At 40.2% G+C, this 21707-nt stretch overlaps 1 protein-coding gene and 1 long non-coding RNA gene across 9 annotated transcripts in view; one reads left to right on the top strand and one right to left on the bottom strand.

Moving 5' to 3' along the window:
• Positions 1 to 17631, bottom strand: part of LOC147584654 (uncharacterized) — a 100495-nt gene extending 82864 nt beyond the window's left edge. Inside the window, exon 1 of the long non-coding RNA XR_015252207.1 lies at positions 17207 to 17631. This is a non-coding gene — a long non-coding RNA (uncharacterized LOC147584654). The remainder of the gene's footprint in view (positions 1 to 17206) is intronic.
• Positions 1 to 21707, top strand: part of MBNL2 (muscleblind like splicing regulator 2) — a 159030-nt gene that overhangs the window by 117842 nt on the left and 19481 nt on the right. Inside the window, exons 6-9 of one of the 8 annotated variants that reach the window (XM_086709265.1) lie at positions 5527 to 5580; positions 6258 to 6411; positions 13566 to 13601; positions 14895 to 14989. In XM_086709265.1, the coding sequence (XP_086565391.1) occupies positions 5527 to 5580; positions 6258 to 6411; positions 13566 to 13601; positions 14895 to 14989 (339 nt within the window). The remainder of the gene's footprint in view (positions 1 to 5526; positions 5581 to 6257; positions 6412 to 13565; positions 13602 to 14894; positions 14990 to 21707) is intronic. The other 7 variants (XM_086709259.1, XM_086709293.1, XM_086709281.1 and 4 more) reach the window with 7 other exon arrangements.

Here is a 21707-nt window from a genome sequence, read left to right as displayed (position 1 = left end):
AGGCCTGGACCTGTGAGTGCCGGGGATACAGAGAGAAGAGCACAGAGCCTGCCCTCACGTGATGACCGCGTAGGGCGCGGTGCGTGGTCACACAGACCCTTCTGATCGGATCCTGTTCCAAAGAGGCTTGAGCACTGGTCCTCCGTCTCCCACGGTTTCTCCTCAGAGTCTCTGAGGCTTTGGTGCTTTTGCCTCACATCTTCTTAGTCTTATGTCCCCGGACAGAACAGTGATTTTTCTGAATGTGTGAGTTTCTATATATATGCACAGGTGTATGCAACCACAAGAGAGAGAGTCTGTCGTACAATATAGAGAAATTCTCCCTCCCTTTTGTTCTAGTAAAAGAGCAGTTTGCAAAACTGATTGTAATTGGGAACCGAATGGGGGTGGGGGTGGGGGTGGGGAGGAGAGTAAATTGGTTACTTAATGCTGATGGAAAAGGAACTCTTCTAGTGAGCAAGTGGGGTCTTTTCTACCTTTCTCCTATGTGGAATCTGCCTTCCCATCCTCTTAGTGAAGATCTCATCCTATAAGAAGTGAAAGCCTGGGTGGCTCAGACGGTTAAGCATCCGACTCTTGATTTCAGCTCAGGTCATGACCTCATGGTTTGTGGGATCGAGCCCCACTTCGGGCTTGGAATGGCAGTGCAGAGCCTGCCTGGGATTCTCTCTCTCCCAATCTCTCTCTTTCTGCCCCCTCCTGTCTCTCAAAAATAAATAAAAAACTAAAAAAAAAAAAAAAAAAAAGAAGTAAAACTGTTTTCGTTGCAATCATTGTTTTAGGCCGGCCCCAATTTATCCTAACCGGTGTATTGACAGTTAGGCCCAAAGAACACATTTTTTCCTCTGAGGACTGCGGTTGCAGGAGACAAAAACCCAACCGAAGTAGCTGAAATAAAAACTTTGGACTTCATGCGGTGCCCTCCAAAGGGAGTAGAAGTAAAACAGAGATCAGGATGCCTGCATCCAGAAACTAGAAAAACAGTAGGTCTCTCTTTTTTTCTCTTTTCTGCCTCTCTTGGTGTATCAACTCTGTTTTCTAAGACCAAGTTCTCCAATGCAACATTGACCACGGCCAGACACCTATAGGGATACATTCTTATGTCTTTCAACAAGAGAGAAAACAGTATCTACTACAGCAGTTCTAATTAGAAAAACTAAAAAAGCAATGAAAGGTCATTTTGGGGGCTGTCTTCATGGTCAGAGTACGAGCGTGCTATGATTGGCTCAGCCTGGGTCACAACAGCCATCTCTGGCCACTGGGGTAGGCGACGAGGTTCTGGGAGTATGAAAAAATTAGTCCCTCTATCTCAAATACCTGTTGATACAACAAGCCACTGGTAGTAATAGTGACCTTAGGGCTAAGCCCTGAATTTATCTGAGCCTTGACTGTATCTGGCTGTTTATTAGAAGCAGCAATTGTAATGTCCACTATCTATCTATCTATCTATCTATCTATCTATACTTCAGTCACTGAAGGAACAATGCAGCCACTCTATGTCAATGGTAGGTGACTTGGGTTGGTGGGGATAAGAGAAGAAATAGGCATTTACACAAACACGTCCTTCCTCAGCTTGGTATTTTAAAGTCAAGACTCCTTCTCTGTGTGCACTTCCACGTGCCCTTCTGCGCATTTTCACATCACACTTACCAAGATGCAAAGAGGTATTGCAGTGGCTGTCAGTATATGTAGTTACCGTATTTTCCCAGATAGTTATACTGTACCCAAATTTGGAGTTCTGATATTTCAGGGGATCTTGCAACATCGTCAAAGACAAGCCAAAGGAATGTAGTTTCAGAAGAAAAGCCAGCTTCTTTCTGACAATGACATGAAAATTATTGAGTCTGTCATGTCTTTTTAGTTGAAGTGAGAGGCTCATGTGAACCCACTGAGATGCAGTTGGGTAAAGTCAAAGTATTCTTACTCTAGGAACAAGATTGCCCAACACACGGAAAAAAAAAAAAAAAAACCTCTTATTTTATTTCCTTAAGTAAAAGAACAAATGAGAGTGATGATTGCAGTCAGAAGATCTTAATATTCCATTCACCTGAGCTCCATATCTGAACACAAAGAATTTCTGTAATGCAATTTGTATTATTGTCCAGGGATTTCCCCTTCTTTTGATTAATTGGACCCTGAAACACATTTAAAGCTTTGATTCCAGAAAAGGAGACATTTATTTCCTTTAGAGCCTTATTCTTTCATAATACGTCTTAAAACGTGGGCCTCATCCTCACCAGAATTTTTTTAAATGTGAAAACAAGGCAGACAGAGCGTCTCTCTGGTAATTTTCACACAAAGGGTATGTGATCTTTAAGCAAGCCGTCTTTCTTCACAATCCTACAACATGGGGCTACATGGGAGAGTCCTGTTTTGTGAAAGGAAACAGGGCCAGCTGCCGTCAGCTAGATAAGCTTCAACCGTTCAAGAAAACATGTACAGGAACTTTGAATTCCATCCTATTTGTCTACATCCCTTTCTTCCACAAGAAGGCAGCAGCTCTGATTATTGTCACCGGGGTTTTCTGACTCCTCAGAGTTGGTCTTCGCCCACAATGCCTGGCACGGGCCCTTGGTTTGCGTGCCTTGACTCGCGGTTGAGTTGTTCTTTGATCCAGAGAAGGAAATATCTGGCTGGATGTACACAAACCTGCAGGTGGTCCAGAAAGGGCAGAGGGTCCAAAACGTTGTTGAGGCCAGCAGGAATGGATGCCAAGTGTCCGGCACATAGTAGAGGCCCAAATAAAGAACGTCTTTCTCTGCTTAGGTACCTAAGGAAGCTTCTAAGACCAGCCATGCTTGGTCTAGTCTAAGCCTGAAGACCTTTCAATGTAGGTAAACATATGACAGCAGTCAAGTCATTCTTCTACCTCAGAGTATCTCTGTGTTACAAAGCCATACTATAACGTGGTTATTAATCCATACAGATTTTTTTAAGCTTTATTCTACGCATGTGCTTCAAAGCATGAGGTGTGCAAGATACTAATATGTATGCCCAACCTTTGAAAACTTACTGTTTCCTTGACAAGACATGATATGGGGCGCCTGGGTGGCTCAGTCGGTTAAGCGTCCGACTTTTGACTTTGGCTCAGGTCACGGTCTCACGGTTCGTGAGTTGGAACCCCACATTGGGCTCTGCGCTGACAGTGCAGAACCTGTCTGGGAGATGTTTTATTTATTTATAAATAAATATAAACTTTAAAAAAAAGGAAAAGACAATATTTGTGTCTAGGAAAGATAACTCACAGTATGCAGTGGGAGAAAAGGAGATGCTGGCCAGCTCAGTTTAGAGCTCTCAGTGTCCTCACATTCCTAGGTTCTTCTGATTTCTGTGGACATGAACTTTCATCAATCTAAGATCAGAAAAAAAAGAGCATTAACCTTCCAGGTGAGGATCCTAGGGAGACATGTTTACTATTTCTTCTTCTACTTGGAGACGTCATTGAATGATGCTTTGTTCAATCAAAATTTCATTCATAAACGCCATCCTTTGGAGACATGATCACTCTTCCAGTTAGCATAGCAGACAAAATCAACCCAACAGTAGACCTGCTTTGGAACTCCCAAGGACTGGAAAAGGGAAGAGAAGAACTGAGTCCAGAACGTTGAGACCAAACTGATTCTGAGTTTGTGTTCTCAGTGCACTTTGTGAGAACGGGCTGTGCAGCCTTATACAGTTAGCACAGACAAACTTAAGCTTAAAGAAATGCATTATCAAGCAGTGTCAAGACTCTGCAGCAACCGAAGATCTTAAATAATGTGGTGTCATGGAAGTTACATAATGGGGAACTTCCGTCTGAAGAAAGAATATCCAGTACAAAGAAGCTTTCTTATTGTGAGGCTCTCTGGGTTTTAAAAATGTTGTAATTCTACTTCCAGAACACTCATTTTATATTATTTGATGGCCTCTATTAAGACTGCCTTCCCAAACATTTCTCTGTTGGACATTCTAAATCTCTTCTCTGCCTTCAATCCTTTCCTCACCCACTTTCTTTCTGCCTACCTTGCCCGTCTTTACCTCCTGGCACCTCTATACTTTTGATCTCGAATCATCAAATGATGATGAAAAGACCTCTATCTGCAGAGGAAAATATCATTAACTGTTTCCCATTTTGAGAGTTTAGTAGTACCTCATATTATTGCAAATGCCATGGTTCCAGCTCAGAACTTTAGAATATCACGTTTTGTATTGATTACACAAACCTTAGGGATTTACCTATTGTGCTACCCATTGAAAAAGGGGTATTTCATTTTTTATTTGCATTGGAGCTACTCCTTTTATTTTATTTTTATTTTCACAGAATTCCATCATAGAATTTTCCATTTTTTACAGCAATGATCCAGGAATAGGAACATTTTTTCACCATGGTCTAAATCGATCAATATTTGTTATTATTTCAGCTGCTTAAATGAGACAGTCTGCCCCCCAATATGGTTATAAGTTAAAAATATTATTTTACATCTAATATTTCAAGCAGTCCTTGGCTATTTTTTTTTTTAGCTATTTGCTCTTTTTAGCTGTTGTAACTTGTTCTAGCCACGAGTTCCACTTCTCATTAACTGGGTTGGTCACTGATTATAGCTGAAATTACAAATAGAATTATTAAATAGAGATTATTCTGATACCTGAGAACACTAAATACCTTTTTAAAGGGTATTTTCTTAGCATAATCCGGTAAGTTGTTTGAGATAAATTGAATTATAATTTCAAATGTAGTGGAAAACACAGAATGGATGATAAGTTAGTCATTAGAAACAGTACAATGGGATGAGAGTGGGAAATTTGAGAAACTTACTATTCAAATTCAAAACTTGTTAAGTTTGGAACCTTATTCCGTGTTGCCAGATCCATGCTAGCAGAGTGAAGAGAAGAATTGAGACAATTATCCACATGATTCAGACAAAAAATTAAGATCCAAACCCAAACAGTTTTGCCCAAATAATCTTGTGTTTGAATATTTTTTTGCCTGAATTTTTTGTCTCAGTTTGCCACTTCATTTTGTTAGGCTAGATCTTCATTAACAATTATTTTTCTGAACGTTAAAGATAATATCTTTTTTTCACTTGGATCTTCCACTTAGTACATTCATTATTTTACGTTTGAAAACTAACTTATCAGAAGTTCATCAATCCTATGGCCCTTGAAAGTTTTGCATTTTTTTTCTGAAGCAATATAAAAAATGCTTATGGTGTGTATGCAAGCTGCTGTTTTAATTAACTTTCCTGAATTTCAAACATCTATATTTTACTCTCTTATATGCTTTTAACTAAGGTATAGTAGATGCATTTTTGCTTCAATACTAATTTAAGGTGTAATATTCATTTCTTTAGAGAACATTTTTGTTGTTGTGCATGCCTAGTGTTTTGTACGTTGTATATTGCATTCAGAATATTTTTTTCCTTCTCACCTATCCACAATGCAATGCCGTTCCCATGATGCACCTCTGCTTGCTGTTTACCTGTATGTTAATTCGCTTGAATCCCATTGGCCCACTGCCATCATGTGCTCGCTGCCTGTTATTAAAAGACTCAGTCGACTGCCAAAGCAATGAAGCGACCTCTCGAAGCATCTGTAGACCTGGTACTTTGACCTTTCACCTTTCGCTTTGCATGTAGCTTTTCAGAGAACCATCTGAGATTTGTATTACTTGTAAAAATTGGTTGCAAATGATCATTATTATTAATTAATGGAAAAAAAATAAGGTGTTTAGCCATCTCATTTTCATACGTAATATGTGAAATAAATTAATCCTAACAAATTTTAATACCTTTTCCAAAAGAGTGAAGCAAATTTAGATTACTTGCCTCGGAAAAATGTGCATTATAATTCTTATTAACCTTTAAATCCAAGAAATTGCCGTTTAGTTAACGAAGAGAATAGGTATTAATAATAACACAAATGCTTCTTTCCCCCCTTAGAATAGTTTAACTCGTTTTAAAAGCTGAAGTCATTTTTTATTTTATTATTATTTATTTATTTATTTATTTATTTATTTATTTATTTATTTTGGTGTTGCTTGATAGTTTTTCTTTTCCTTAGTTGAGATGCTACCGTTTTGGGTTACAGAAATCATGCTTCCGCTCTCAATAACAAATTCTCACTCATTCGACATTGCCGCTGTTTAAATTAAGGTGCATGGCAGAGGCATCTCCTTAGCTGTCATTTTGAAAGAGAATGTTGGACTTGATGATCTCTGTGGACACGGAAGGTGTGGTTACTTTGAGTTATACATGTCCTATCCGATTCTTTCCTCATAGGCCTTTCCCCCCGGTGCTCTTCATCCTTTACCAAAGAGACAAGCACTTGAAAAAAACAACGGTGCCAGCACGGTGTTCAATCCCAGCGTGCTGCACTACCAGCAGGCTCTCACCAGCGCCCAGCTGCAGCAACACACGGCGTTTATTCCAACAGGTACGTGCCCTGACAGCTCCAAGTCCCGTGTCCGTGTGCCCTTCCGGTCATGTGCTTTCTCCTCATCCCTCAAAGCTGTTCGGTGGCATCTAGTTTGCTTGTAAAGGTACAGTCAGTACAGCCTGAAGCTCATCATTGTCCTAGCTAGCTAGATACGTTTACTTTGCTTGGATGATAGTGAAAGACTGTCAGGTTTCTAAAGCCAAATATTTTAGAGAGTTGAGTGACAGACTGAACCCATGAGACGCAAAGAGTGGTCAGTTAGGCCTCTTGGTTTCTTGTATCTGCACATGCTGTGTAAAATTGTTTATGTCAGTAGGGCCTTTTTATGTGTGACAGTTCAGATTTGTCATTAACCCTGAATGACCTAAAAACAGCAATTCCAGTAAATACTAACCTTTTTTTTCCCTATTCCTATTCAGAGCACTAAACAAAAAACCAAGGCTGTTCAAATTAAAGCGATCTTCTTCTCATATTTTACATCCATTCTCTCTCTTTCTCCATCGTTCTCAGCTTCACCAAGTGCACAAATAGATAGGGCTCTTACTCGCAGTTTCTAAGCCAATGCCTGATAGTCTTAGCTGCTCAGGTCCATTAACTGTATCATTCCACTAAAAGATGAATTCTATTAATCACAGAATCTCGAAGTTTAAAGGATTCTTAGTGATCTCCTCATCCAGTCAATCGTTTTACAGATGAGAAAACTGAGGCCCCCTAAATGTGAGGTGACTTCCCAAGGTGGCACAGCTAATGAGACAAGGACCCAGCACCTAGTTTCCCCGTGACCGGTCCGACGTACCGGGACATGACACCACCCGGCTTCCGTATGTGGAGTCACAGGGTTCTCCCTTACAGCTCGGCAGACATAAAACATCAGATAAAAGTGAAGAAGCAGAAGTGCAAAGCATGTCAACCCTCCTCCTTTTTGTACCCACCTCCCTGACCCCAGACCTACACACACCATATACGAACACAAAGTCATCATATATTGACCATGGTATTGACTTTTTAGTCTGTGTTAGAAGCAGGGATAATGTCCCCAAAATAAATAAAGTCTCCTCCTACTGTTTAAAAAAAAAAAAAAAGCGAAGAAGAAGAATCAGAGAGTGACTTAGGCTTTTGTGAGAAGACGGTCCACTGAGTTCTTAGTTCGGAAGTCAAAATTTTCATCCCATGATAGTGACTGGAAGGTAAATATAGATGAACAACAGTTTTATCCAAAAGAGCTTGTTGGTCCTAATCCACATGGTTGGACTTTTTGGGTTTATTTTCCATTTCTTTAAATCCTGTAGCATATCAGGAATTAACGTGGGAGGGAGTAGAATCGCTATTTCTGTGGTATTCTTTGTGTAAAAGTTACAGTTTGAAATGAATTGTCAACCTTTTAACAATATTTATTACAGTAAAGATACAAGTTATGTGAGGAAAATGGTTCTTAGTGTTTAGTTTTCCTATTTTACTTCCGCTTTTCTCTTAAGTAGATTCATAGACCTGTGGAGTGAGTTTCTATATCAGTACTTATTGGGACTTCCCTCCTGTTCTATTACAACCTTAACTAGTGACATTTCAGTGCAGGGATAGCACAGCAGGACTTGTCATTGTAATCCACTAGATATAACATGTTTGTAAAATAATAACTAGTAGGTAAACTTACCTTGAGGTCTCATAGGATTTCTAGAAGCGTCTTATTTTATAGACCTCGTCACTAGATATTTGAAGAGAAAAAAATCAGGGAAGAATGTACAGAGGGGTAAAACATAAAAGGACAAGTCTGTTTCTGGAGACTGGGTAATAATTTCAGAACAATTTCCTGAGAATGCCTTTGAAACCCTGGAACTTAGTCGTGTAAAAATGTGAAGGCCTCTTAACTCGTATTTAACACTTCAATCCAATAATGACTGCTCTATTAAATCACTGAAAGAACCCTCACTTAAAAATGTTTCACCTGGAAACCATTTAAAGACTTCCAAAGCAAGAATGGATAACATCCTTTATGCAGTGACCTGATTATTGCTGATGAAATGATTGTATCGAGGAGCGATAGGCTGTACTGGTTGCTGTGCTTGAGTACTTCTGCCCCCTGCTGGATTGTTTAAAAACTGTCCGTGTGTCCGGCAACCCTCAATTGTGTGCACTTTGGGAGCCGAAAAGTGGGTCCTAGCCCACTTAATTCTGTGAGTTACAAGTGTTTCCATCTGTAACATGATATCAATATCATAGTGAACAACCATGTGGCTCTCGTGCTCTGAAATGGTATATCAACTTCTAAGAAGTTTTCACATGTTTTTCTTAAATGATGAAAGAGAAAATAATTTTCTCAAAAGGCAGTTAGTGTAATCTTTCCCCCACTTAAACCCAGAACAGAAATTTTAGTGTTTACCTTGGCTCTAGCTTTTATTTCAGGCTTTCTTTCTCATAAACCACATTTTCAACTTAATTTTAAAATGGTAATGATAATGATCATTGTTAATCACTGTTGTCTTAAACGTCTGCAAATTAAGTGATGATGTTCAAAAATAAGTTTTGTAACTTGGCAGATGGGTGGGCCCATTATTTTTAACATGACAGATTTTGATTTTTCTATAACTACTTTATATTAATATCGATCCTATATGAAACAAAAAGCATTTCGTGTTCTCCTGGAGGCCACCCTTTACCGAAAAGTCATTCATAGTGGAATTTTGGGGGTTGTTTTTTTTAAGATCCCTAACTTTTATTTCTTTTTTTTTTTCCCCACTGAGGTATCATTGACATGGAACACTCTATCAGTTTCAGGTGTACAACATAATGATCTGATATTTGTATACACTGTGAAATGATCACCACAGTATGTCTACCTACCATCTGTCACCCATAGTGAAGTTTTTGATATGTTACTAGAACTCTCCCAATGACACAGTATGAATTATGAATTTGGATGTTAGGAATTCTGCCTCCAGACTGTGGAGATAGTAATGTAAAATATCATGCAAAATATGGGATTCCTCTCCCAAACCATGCTAACATAATTATCACCTTGGTTGGTGCCCTAGCACGTTTGTGGTGGGTAGGACTTTTCCTTTTCTCCCTTTTTTTTTTTTTTTTTTTTTTGATAGGGATTATTTTAATCTAGGAGTTATACTTTTTCTTTGCTATGTTAGGAAAGCAGCAAAAACCACACACACTTACAAAAATAGCAGGGTAATGATTCTTGGCATTTCTCTGACAGGTTTATTCTGAGTTACTCTAAGTGTTCTTATAGGCATTTTCTCATTATTCTTCAAGATCATTCTGGCAGCAGCAGGCGTAATTATTGGCATTTTGCAGATGGAAAAACCGAGGCTGTATCTATGCTGCAAAGTGGAAAATATAATTAATGGAAATATCCAGAGAACCCTAACTCACAGATTCTAGAGTTGGAATATTTCTGCAACCAAAGCAGAGAATAGTTGAGAAGTCTTTGTTGAGAGAGTTAGTGCCTTAGTGAAATGCCTCAGCCGGTCAGAACAAAACGACCCACCGACTCTTTCCTTGATATATTTCATTGTACTGGATGTACAGAATAACCAGAACAAGGAAAAGTGTTAGCACAAATATTGCCTAATGATCAGAAACCATAATGTTATGTAAGGTTATCACACACCTTGGTGAAAGATTTGTCAGCATTCAGTGGAAACTGTATCTGTACAACCACAGCAGAATCTATTTGTCCCACTTAATTCAGCAAACAGTTCTTGAACACAGAGTAAGTTCTGGGTTCCAGATCCAGTAATGAGAATACAACAAAGAGGCAAAAATCAATACAATGCAGAGCGTTAAGGGCCCCTTGGGGCATGAGCAAAGCTATTTGAGAGGGCAGCAAGAGGCAATGCATTAGGGCCATCAGCATGTGCAGTGGGTGGTGGTGACAAAGGATCCTGAGAAGGAAAGAACTCTCCAAAGGAGAAGAAGTTTGCTTAGGACTTTGAAAGGAACGTTTTCCCAGCGGAGGAAGAGCATCCCAGGCAGGGGAGACAACCTAGGTTGGGGACAGCATATTCGAGGACGAGCAAGTTATCCGTTTTAGCTGCAGCATAAAGTATTTAAGGGGCAGGAGGAGGGTGCAAGGGCAGAAAAGAAGAGGAGAACCAGAATCTGGCACTGAGTAAGACAGCCACGCAGAGCAAAAGCTATTTGTTTCCAATATTCATATCGTTTGTAGAGCACACAGAGAGAAAGAGAGGCTCATGAAATTAATTTGGTTGAGCATTTCAACCACATCCTGAACTGAAGCTGAAGTGACACATTCAATCCCGGCTCAGTGTGGCTGCTGATGCTGCTGTAGATGGTTTTCAACCCAGTGACATTCGCATCCGTGACACAAGAAAGCCTTCCAAGAAAACCCCTCCACATGGGAATGCAACAGAATTTTTATGGGCCTAACTTTGAATCCAGCCATGGTTCACTCTGAAATGAAATCATTTACAAAGTGGGTACATACATTTTAGGAAAAGGTTGATCCCACTGCACTCACTAATGGCAGAGAACACCCATTCAACCGACTGTCCACCTACCGTGTGCCCCAAAGACCTAGACAGACAATGAACGCTGCCCTCCCAGAGTTAACAGCAGAGGAGGAGAGATGGATGTTCAAGAAATGCCCGTATAAATATGTAACTTAAATGTTTTATAAATCCTATGAATGAAAAAGTAGAGTTCAATACGCTTGAAAATAGAAAACTGATTTAAATGGCATGTGGAGGTAGGTAAAAGAGCAATTGAACAGTTTTCTAAAGAAGTGGCATGTGCCTTGAGACCTGGAAGATGAAAAGAGTAGGGCGAAGATAATTCCAGGCAGAGGGGACAGCTTGTGGGAAGCCCAAAAGTAGGACAAAAGTGCGATGTGTTCGGTTCAAAGAAATGATAGACTAATCTGCCCGGGTCACAGTGCCAGCCTCCAGAGAGGGGTATAGAACAAGCCAGGGAGATAGACACTGGACCCTAGGGGACCTTTATCCTAAAAGCAATGAGAAGGCAGTGAATTGTTTCCAGCGGAGAAGCGAACAGACCTGTATTTAGAAAGGTTTACTCTGACAGCAGAGTGGAGACTGGATTAGGCAGGAGACAGGAAGGCAAGCAGGAAGACCAGTTAGGACATCATTACAGGGCCAAGCCTGGAGACAATGGCGATCAGGACCGGAGAAGTGGCAGTAGAGACGCACAGACGGACAAATGCAAGATGCATTTTAGAAGCAGGATTGCTTTGGCTTTTGGGTGAGCCGGAGCAGGGAATTTCAAGAGGGAAGGCGGATGCATAAATGTGGAAGCCTTGAGCTCATAGATAGTATTTAAATCCCGGGTTGAATGGTATCATGAATTGAATGATGCCTGGAAAAAGCATAGAGTAGGTGAAAAGGAGCCAGAAGTGAGTCCTGAAAAACTCCAGCATATAGAGATATAGAGTATGTGTGTGTGTGTGCATGCACGTGTGTGTCTGGGTTATCAGAAAATCCAAGGGAAAAGACTAGTTTATTATGGAGGGAGGGGCTGAGTGCCAAATGTTACCAAGACTCAGGAAGTTAGATGAAAGTGGAAGAGTTCCTACTGATTGCACAAATACGGAGTTCTTGGTGACATTAGCAGTTGGAGGGAAGACGTGAAAATGAAAGCCAAAGTGGAAAAGATTGAAGAATATGTGGGGTCGAGGAAGTGAAAATTATTGTGCAGGTAACTTTTCAGAAGTTCGGTTATGAAGATTAGAGAGATAGGGTGAGAGAAAGAGAAGGAGAAAGAATCCTGTCGTCAACAGGATTTTGAGATGTGCGTGTGTGTGTATGTGTGTGTGCTAAATCAGACATATTAGCACGTGTTTGCTGAAGAATCCATTAAAAGCCCAGTTAAATAGCTTCTTTTCCTGACTAGTTAATGTTAGCCTGACCAAAATGTACATCAGGCAGAAAGTACCCGTCAGGTGTGAACAGTTTGGCAGAGAGAATAAAGGCCTTCACATCTCAGATTCTTCGCCTAGTATCTCAGAAGACAGTTCTAAAACCCTAAATGTGTACATCCATTCGTTAAAAAGAGTTTTCCTTTATTCATTACAAATGAATGTTCTGTCACCTACATGACCCCAACCTTCAGGTATCTTATATTACATTACCTTGATTTTTAGTCTAAGGAACTGAACCGGAAGTAGGTCATTCATTTTTTTCGGTACTCTACAACACACATTTCTCTTCATGGTCAGAGTTTTCTGATTCAAGCACATTAATACGACCACCCCCAGAGAAGGCAGCTATTCCCCTGGAAGGAATGAAATCTTCCCTCCCTCCCTCCACCTGGAGGCCAACCTGATTTCCTAGTTTTGCCAAAGGTCTCCCTCAGAGATCACCGACTAGTAGCCATGACAAAATCGCTAGCCCTGGTCCTAACTCAGCCCCAGTTCTGCACTATTTTGCCTCTACGCTATTCAAGCTTTGTTGCCAGCACCACTTCTTTATAATGATGAATCTCGTAGCAGAAAACAGATCACATACACATCGAGGTCATTTTGTCACAAGAATGTCAGTCTTCCTAAACTGTAGGGCTTAGGAGCAATAATCCCAAATTCACATGACCTGCGAGCATTTGATTTGGAGGATATGGAATCTTAATTACTGCTTTTATTTTCATATTGTTTTTGACACGAAACAAGCACAGTTTTAATGCAGTAAGGTCAGCGTAATCTAGTAAATACAAAACCTGACCTGGATTTAGGAATAGAATTCTATTTTGAGCCTTACCCTTGACTCACACTATGCATGACCTTGGAGTAGTTACTATGCCTCAGATTTTTCATCTGTAAAATACCTACTTCCTACCTTAGAGGATGACCTTGATATTGTCTGTAAAATACCTTGAGGTCTTAGAGGAAGGACACTGTAGCATTGTCACATGTCATTCTTATAAGAATCATTTCGATGGATGTGAATAAGAAGTGTGAAAAGTAAAGAGTGAGCTTTGAGTAATATTGGCTTCCAATAAGTCAGATATATTTGTGTCTGTACTAAAAATGTGAGTAACTCTAAGAGACTGTGTTAACTAACCCTACTGATTTCTGGTTGTGCTTCAATCTCACTTTGAATGTTAACTCTAAACCGCTAACCTGTTTCTTTCCCTTTATTCACTTTTTCCACCTGCCATTGCATGACATGCAGGGTCAGTTTTGTGCATGACACCCGCTACCAGTATTGGTAGGTTTCAACCTTTTTTTATGTGTCTTTTATATTGTGTACAGTACCTTCACTTGCTTGAAATTTATTTCCAAGATGGTAGAAATGCTTGAGGAAATGGTAGATCTGAAGGCTTATTTGGCTTTAGAGTTAATGTATAGGTTTCTTTTTTTTTTAAATGTACTTGTAACTTGAAGAAAATGACCATTTCAATGTGACCAGAACAGCAGAGCAACCACTACAAAACATAAAACCACAAGTATTGCTTTTTTAATGATCTGTATTCTGTTTCTCTTTATAGTTTATATGGTTTAGCATAAGAAAAAGAAAAGCTTACTTTATCAGAAAGGCAGGCTAATTTCATCAGTGTTTTAAAATTTCATAGTGGTGTGCCTTTATCTCCTCTTTGCTGTGTGTTAGAGTTATCAGAGTTTCCCAGAAGTATTTATTTTTTAAAATTATGAATGGATGTATTTTGAAAACCAATGTCTGAACTGCTTTGCTTTATTATCGATTTTTTAATTTTAAGTGTTGACTTATTTGTGATGATGATTTGTACCTTAGCACTCCCTTAGATGTTAAATTTTAATAATCCATAGTTATCCCTACACATCCAGTGCCTTGGTACAAAAGTCCGTCTTTAGGACACACGGATTCGTCCCATTTAGAATAAAGAGAAATAAACATTGGCCAAATTTCCTGAGCTGTTTCACAGCAACTGTGTTAGAATTAACACCAAGGCCTCGAGTTTTTGCTCTACCATTTATTAACCCCAAAAACCCCACAACCTCCAGCAATTTCAGTTCAAAAAAGCAGCCCCAAATTGACAAAAATTTTCCATCCCACCACAATGAACTCCAAAGGATGTCCTACCCCAAACTGGGCCTACACGTTGAGCCTTGGATGTTTTAGAATGACAAAAATGAATATCGTATACCCTTACTTCATTGGACATTACATGTCACTTTTTTAGAGGAGACCATTAGTACGTAACAACCACAGACGCCGGATTGGGAATGATCTATTGTTAGAAGTAAAATGTTTATGAATACATCAACCAAAGTGATCCGCTTTGGCCTTTCTGGGAATCACTGATTATGTTTTAAAACTTCCTTTAATTGTACTTGTAATAAGCTATTTTCCCTTTTTTATTTCTCTCCCATGCTTCCTTGCTTTGCATTGTGATTGCATGCCATCTGCTGGTTTAACCCATGATGGCTTGCTGCTCTGATATTCACCATGCCAAAATACCACTTCTATTACCATAATGCTACACCCTCCTGTTCATTGCTCCCATGGTACCCCTCCTGAAAGTACCCATGATGCACAGCGCTACGTCAGCCACTGTCTCTGCAGCAACAACTCCTGCAACAAGTGTCCCCTTCGCAGCAACAGCCACAGCCAATCAGGTTTGCTCCTTTTAAAGCTTTCTTTCACAAATCCCAAACTCTAAATGAGTGCTGATATTTAAAAAAAAAATTCTCGGTGAGAATTTTTTTTTCATGTTTATCCATCAAATTTTATTTTTTTAATTAGTTTATAGCCAGCATTTATGGACAGGTTGCACTTATTTAGAGTTAACATTTACTGCAAATAATGATGTAGCTATGTTTTGTGTTGCACTGTTTGTTTTCGTACCTAATATTGTGTAATTAACCTGACAGGCTTAAATTCCTTTTAGTACAGCATTACGTATCCAGTGGTTTGTGAATTGCCACAGAGAAACTGTAAAAGCTGAGCCGGAAAACTGGCTATATTTCGATTCGGTTCATTCAGACCCTATCACCTGCTGGGGAGGAAAAAAGTTCTCCTCTGAGAAAAGTCTCCCCTTTTTCTTTCATGTCAAATTTGAGGTCTGAATGATTCTTGTCCACATCTCGCCTTGGTCGTATGTGCTCCCAAACTCACTGGTCCCCACTTCACAATTTGTGTAGAGATATTGGCCTAAGAACCAGAGCATACTGGAAGAGAAATACTAGGCACTGAGTTCACAAAGGCTGGATATAACTAATTAGGGGTGTTTAACTCTGTTGGTTTAACGCATGTGCCGGAAAGACCATGGATGTCCTATTTCTCAGTGAGAACCAGTTGGCTGTTTCCCACTCTGTAATCACAGGCTGACTGTCACCCTAACCCCAGCCAACCAACTTGCAAACATGTGCTCCCGCATGGGAGAGGCACATGAGGACTGGTGAGGGTAAACTCTTAACCTCGCCTAGAAAAACACATTACTGCGCATGCCCTCCCTTCATAGAAGAGCAATGGTTTTGGTTCTGCTTTTTAGCTTAATTTTTTTTTAAAGTAAAATCGACCGTACTGATAAAAGATAAAAATAGATATAGGAGTAGGCTGGAGGGAAGGTCTGAGCTAATGGGAGAAACTGGGAGAAATCACGTCAGGGCATAAATGCAGATTCCAGACTGCATTTTGCAGGTGAGAAGGGCCGATTCACACTTTCTTTCCATGTTCAAGTGCGTAAGTGATTCCAGTGCTATGCGTCCCATCACGGAAGCGACAAGTGTGAGTGTACTTGAATGAAGGAATAAAAGTAAAATCCCGTGATAGGTCCGACTGTGTCCTCTGAAATGTGATGAAGCGGGACAGGGATGGGGGGGGCCCACACGTGCTCTCAGAGGCAGATATAAACTAGTGATAACGCTTCAGCTCTCCCTCACCACCTCAAAAGTGCCACATTACCTCTAAGGAAAGCCAACTCAGCTTCCAGACAGATATGATAAAGAATAGCAAGTAAGTTTCTTAGCTGGGAAGAAGATTCAGAAGAAAAGGATGGCCTGGAAGAGGGAGAGACAATTTTCATCCCTGCTATAACTAGGTTCACAGCTATAACTAGGTTCCCTTTCATTTGCTCGTTCGTAATAAGGAAGCTGGATGTTTGGATATTTAGGTCTGAGTCCTGCCTTCTTGAACCATGTTTTTGTGGTTGTTGACAGAATTTTTGTGAGAAAGTCCTCTCCTAAACAAACAAGTTTGAAGTATCATATACTGGCATTCATTATGATGGAATTTTACTATACTTTATGGCAAGTTAAGCACTTGGGTTTTTATTTTTTTTAACATTTTACTTATTTTTGAGAGACGTAGAGCAAGTTGGGGAGGGGCAGAGACAGAGGGAGACACAGAATCCGAAGCAGGATCCAGGCTCCGTCGGAGCTGTCAGCACAGAGCCAGACGCAGGGCTTGAACCCACCAACAGTGAGATCATGACCTGAAGTCGGATGCTTAACCAACCGACTGAGCCACTCGGGCACCCCAAGCTAAGTGCTTCTAATGCTGAGAGATCTTTCCTAAGAATGGAAAGGAAGTCAAGATAAAGAAACACTGTGGAGTTTGGGCATAAGTTCCATTCATATGGTAAATACTTAATCACATATCATAAATATTTTTTCCAGCCTGGTGATTTTTTTTTTTTTGGCTCCCTTTCCTGGGAAAAACTTTGAGAGATTGCACACACGTGTGTGGGTTTCTGTACGTGGGAGGGTGGCAGGGGTAGGAAGCATGGGATATGCAAAGGCTAAGATATATCATTTTACAGCAGACTGTGATTGGCAAGGGAACTGACAAGTTTAACTCCAGCTACATTTAAAGAGATATTATTAAAGGAGTACCTGACAGTAGCTTCGAGAATCCTAAATCTGTGTCTTACAGTTTATCAGATATACTAGTTGCTGGGCTCCACTTCAGTGATGAAGAGAAATCCTTTAGCAGCTCTTCAGGAAGGTCAGCTTGCTCAAGAAAACCACAGAAAAAGAAATAGTCGTAAATATAAATTTTTCAGATAGAATATTTTTTACGTATTTTCAACAAGTTTCAAAGAGTGAAGCAGCCAAACAAGAACTTGGAATGTCTTCCAGTGCCCCACAATTCAGAATTCAGAGGATGCTGATGGCCGTTAAATGACAAGTCATTGTCTTGTTAATCTCACCCTTTAAACTCAAATGGAATCATATCCATGTGAATGATGTGTCCTTTAAACATAGTAAGTCTCAGTTTCCTCAGTTGGGAGAGGGAGCCCAGCATTAGATCACCCCAAAGTCCCTTTCAGCCCTAAGATCCAGAAAACCTGTGGTCCCTTCGCTGCTATGCTGGACCCAAAGTATCGGATGTATGAAGCTAGACACTAGCGGAATGGCAAGTAGTGCTAACGATTTCAGAGTTCAGGGCACAATAAGCATCTTGCCTTCTTTTTCCTTCATGGAGTGATCTGTCTTTAACAAAAAATGCGCTAGGGTTTTGACAGTCTTTCAGTGCATTTGATCAATTTATACCGGCAGTTCAAACAGTTCAAACCTCACAGGCATTTGTAATTAGAGACAAGTCATTCATAGAAGAAAGATAGACCAAAACATCCCACGACAGACCCTTTGGTCCAGGCTTCCTTTACACGTGAGCCCGTGGTGAGCCAAGATGAACAGGTACAAACCTCGAAATTATGTTCTCAGGGCTGAATCAAGGGGCCAGCAATGAAAGTTTTCAATGAACTTAGCCTTGTAGTTTGAAATGCAGTGAAGACAAAATCCAAATATTTGGGGGGAAATATAAAATAATCCTTTTGGTTGTTTGACTCTGGGCATAGCTTTATAAACAAAGATGCAATGAACAAATTTATTAGCAGCTATTTCCTCTTTCAGCTAAGGTCTTTGGGCCTTACTATAGAAATTACATTACATAATCATTACCTAATAAGATTATTATTTACCAACTACTTATTTTGCACAAGATACTATTCTAAATGGTTTCTCTCTCATATATGTTACATTATATATCATGCCATATATTTTATATTATATGAGAGAGGGAACGTATGTATAGATATACTCATGTAAGCCTTAATCACAGTCTTATGAGCACAGCTTTGGGCATCTCTGTTTCACAGATGGTAAGACTGAAACAGAGGTTAACTAACTACCTTAGCCAAAGTTCAACAGCGAATGAAGGGTCTTGCTGGAACTGAACCCCGGGCAATCTGACTCTAGAAGCCTTGCTCTTAACCACCGTGCTACACCACCTTTCTCATAATTATAAATACACAAAAGTCAGTTCCCTCCCCAAATAAAACTATCTTTCAAGTGAGACCCAATAGCAACACACTCTGTTGCTATAGGAGGAAATGAAGAAGCCTTGCTTGTGCAGCTCAAATTATGGTGAATCCTAAGGGGGGTGGGGGTGGGGGGTGGGGGTGGGGGGTGGGAGATGGCCTGAACTTGAGCTTTGAGCTAGTTATGTAATTGCCAGGTCGTGTTTGGAAACCATACAGCTGATATCCACTATTGCAATATATAACCACATATGAATATTCTGCATAATATTATAACAGTGAGTCGAGTGAAAATTACAAACAGGATTTATACACGTAAGATAAGAAGTAAGAAGATAAAAAGTCAAAAAGAATTCGTCCTTAGTCCTAGTGAAGCAGGCTCACGGGCTTCTTTTGGGTGAAACCCTTGCCCAGACTTGACTCTTACTTCTGCCCATCAACTAACAAATGGCCTGGTAACAAGGAAGGTCAGACATGAAAATGAAAATACCATATAAAGCGGTCTGTTTCAGCCCAACAGATAGAATGTATCAATCTATAGATGCCTATATTGGGAAATATTTGATCTCAGAGTACACATTAAAAGACGTAGAGGTATACAGCTTAGTATATGGATTGCCTAGTTTTTTTTCATATTGCAAGAAATTTCATTTAACAAGAGTACAGATTGAAATTCTTATAACTTGAATTATTATAGGACTCTATGCTGTCATTGCTTTGCTATGTTTTATTTCAAACCTACATTCTGTTTCAAGAGGGGAGAAAACAGTTTCCGAACAAATACACTTCAAGTTTTAGTTCATTTATATACAGAGTTCATTCAGTTTACCTAATAACATCCTTGAAGACCCAGTTAAAATACAGTTTATACTGACAGTCTTTCCCTTCATCCCGGCAGCTAGAAGTGCTTTTTCTAGCCTCTGAGTTCTGAAAGGACTCTACCTGCACGCTCCTCGGAGCATCGCTGGAGAGAAGGAAGGCAAGCGCACACCCGCACAGGCAGGCAGGGGGCGTGTAAAAGGTGAGGCCAAGACCTAACAATCTGATTGGCCAGAGCCTCAGTTTCCGGGGAGGAGGCAATCTGATTGGTCAGAGCCTTAGTTTCCGGTGGGAGGGGTGGTGGTGACTGCAGTTGGGTTTGATTCTGACCATACAGGACCAAGGCAAAGGGTTTTGCCTGATTTGGCCAATAGAGGTCTTTAAACAGGATAGTTGACAGAACAGAAGTCTGGGGAGAGTGAACAGATAGATTTGAGGCCGGAGAGTCTATGGAGACCATTGAAAGGTTTTAACTGAGACGGTGGCCACTGGCAAGTGGCATACTTTGTCTTGCCTTTGCCACATACATGGGGAGAGTTACTTTTAACCAAAGAGAAACATAAAAACTCATCCCATGGCAAACGCATCCAAATATTAAGATCTTATGGCACAAAAAGAAATTCGGGCTGAGGTGAAAGATTAGCCACAGGAAGTCACTCCCGTAGGACCTGAATTCAGTCCCTTCAGGGACAGCAGTTGAGTGGACTCACTGGTCCCATGTCTCCAGCGTGCTTACTCCTAACATGTGCCTTTCCACTTCTTCCTAAATGAGACTTCAGAGCCACAGAAGCTCAAAGACCTCCCAAGCCTTTGCTCAAAAGAAAGAGCCCCTCCAGATTTGGAGTGAATACACACCGCCCATGTTTCCACAGTGAGAGCTACATGGGCAGTGAGGGCGATTATCCATCTAATTCATTCTGGGAAATGAGCCTGTGCTAGGAAGAAAAAGTTCTTGAACTTGGATATTAGGAAGCTTTTTATAGAGCACCCCACCAGTTAACTTTTTTTTTTTTTAAGTTTATTTACTTATTTTCAGAGAGGGGGAAAGGGCAGAGAGAGGAAGAGAGAGAATCCCAAGCAGGGTCTGCACTTTCAGCACAGAGCCCGATGCAGGGCTCAAACCCACTGAACTGTGAGATCATGACCTGAGCCAAAGTCAAGAGTGAGATCATGACTGAGCCACCCAGGTGCCCACCCCCCAACCAGTACCTTTAAAGCTAGGGAAAACAAATTATATTTCTGGCAATATGTTAAAAATCTCTCAGTCATATCTACAAAAAGTGATGATTCAGGTTTAAAATTATGACCTCAAAGTCTTGTCACATCTTCTAAACACTCCTCCAAAGATTAAATCCATTTAACAAAAAGTTGACCTTAGGAAGAGTTTATTGAAAATTAGTAATATACACATATAATTCTCTATTTATGAGAACATATCTAAGTCAGAAAAATCCCATTTTCTATACATGCCAGTTATAAATTTACTGTATCTGATAATCAACTTCAATAATATCGTACCAAAAAAAAATTACATGCAACTAGATTCATAATAGTATGCTTTATCTGGCCTGCTACAAATTACTTGAGCGGGAAGAATAAAGATTAAAAGCATCAAATTTTACTTCTCACAAATAAATGTGAACACAACCTCAAAGCTATTTGTACAAAGATTTTTGGATATGTAAGTTAGCCTGTACTAATGAAGAAATCTAGAAAGGTAAGGTCATGTTTTACTTAAACTCTCATCTCAAAGAGTTTTATAAAACATCTATTATGCAAAGCCATCTGCCAGGACTATATTCAGATAAACGTAGGAGGCATTAAACACTCCCCACTATTCACCATTTGACCCATTTGGAGCCTGTTTTTTTTTCCCCCACAAGAAAAATCTTGGTTCTGTAAAGCATTGGTGTGGGGGAAGTGGGTTCCTGGGAGACCCTCTGCCAAAACACACGGTGGTAACTGGCCTCCAAGTATGGATGCTCGAATTCCTTTCTCACCATTTGCTCATTCCTGGGAACAGACTGTAGAAAGCAGCTGGGACCCAACTATGTTGTGCTCCAGAGAGGCACAGAGGGCAAGTGTCAAAATCAAGCCCTTGTGAATAGTACTCAGGTGGAGAACATCCATCTCAGCATTTAACTTCCCACCGCTAAAGCTCCTTAGCCACCTTGCACGTTTTGCTCATGTCCTAACAATAGAAGGGGGTTCCGTTTCAGTAATGGATCAGGTTGCTTCAAATGAGGCAGAAC

Source organism: Puma concolor, chromosome A1 (assembly GCF_028749965.1).
Source record: "Puma concolor isolate L17-30 chromosome A1, mPumCon1.1.hap2, whole genome shotgun sequence".
Lineage (NCBI taxonomy): Eukaryota > Metazoa > Chordata > Mammalia > Carnivora > Felidae > Puma > Puma concolor.
This window is presented reverse-complemented; position numbering and strand designations above follow the sequence as displayed.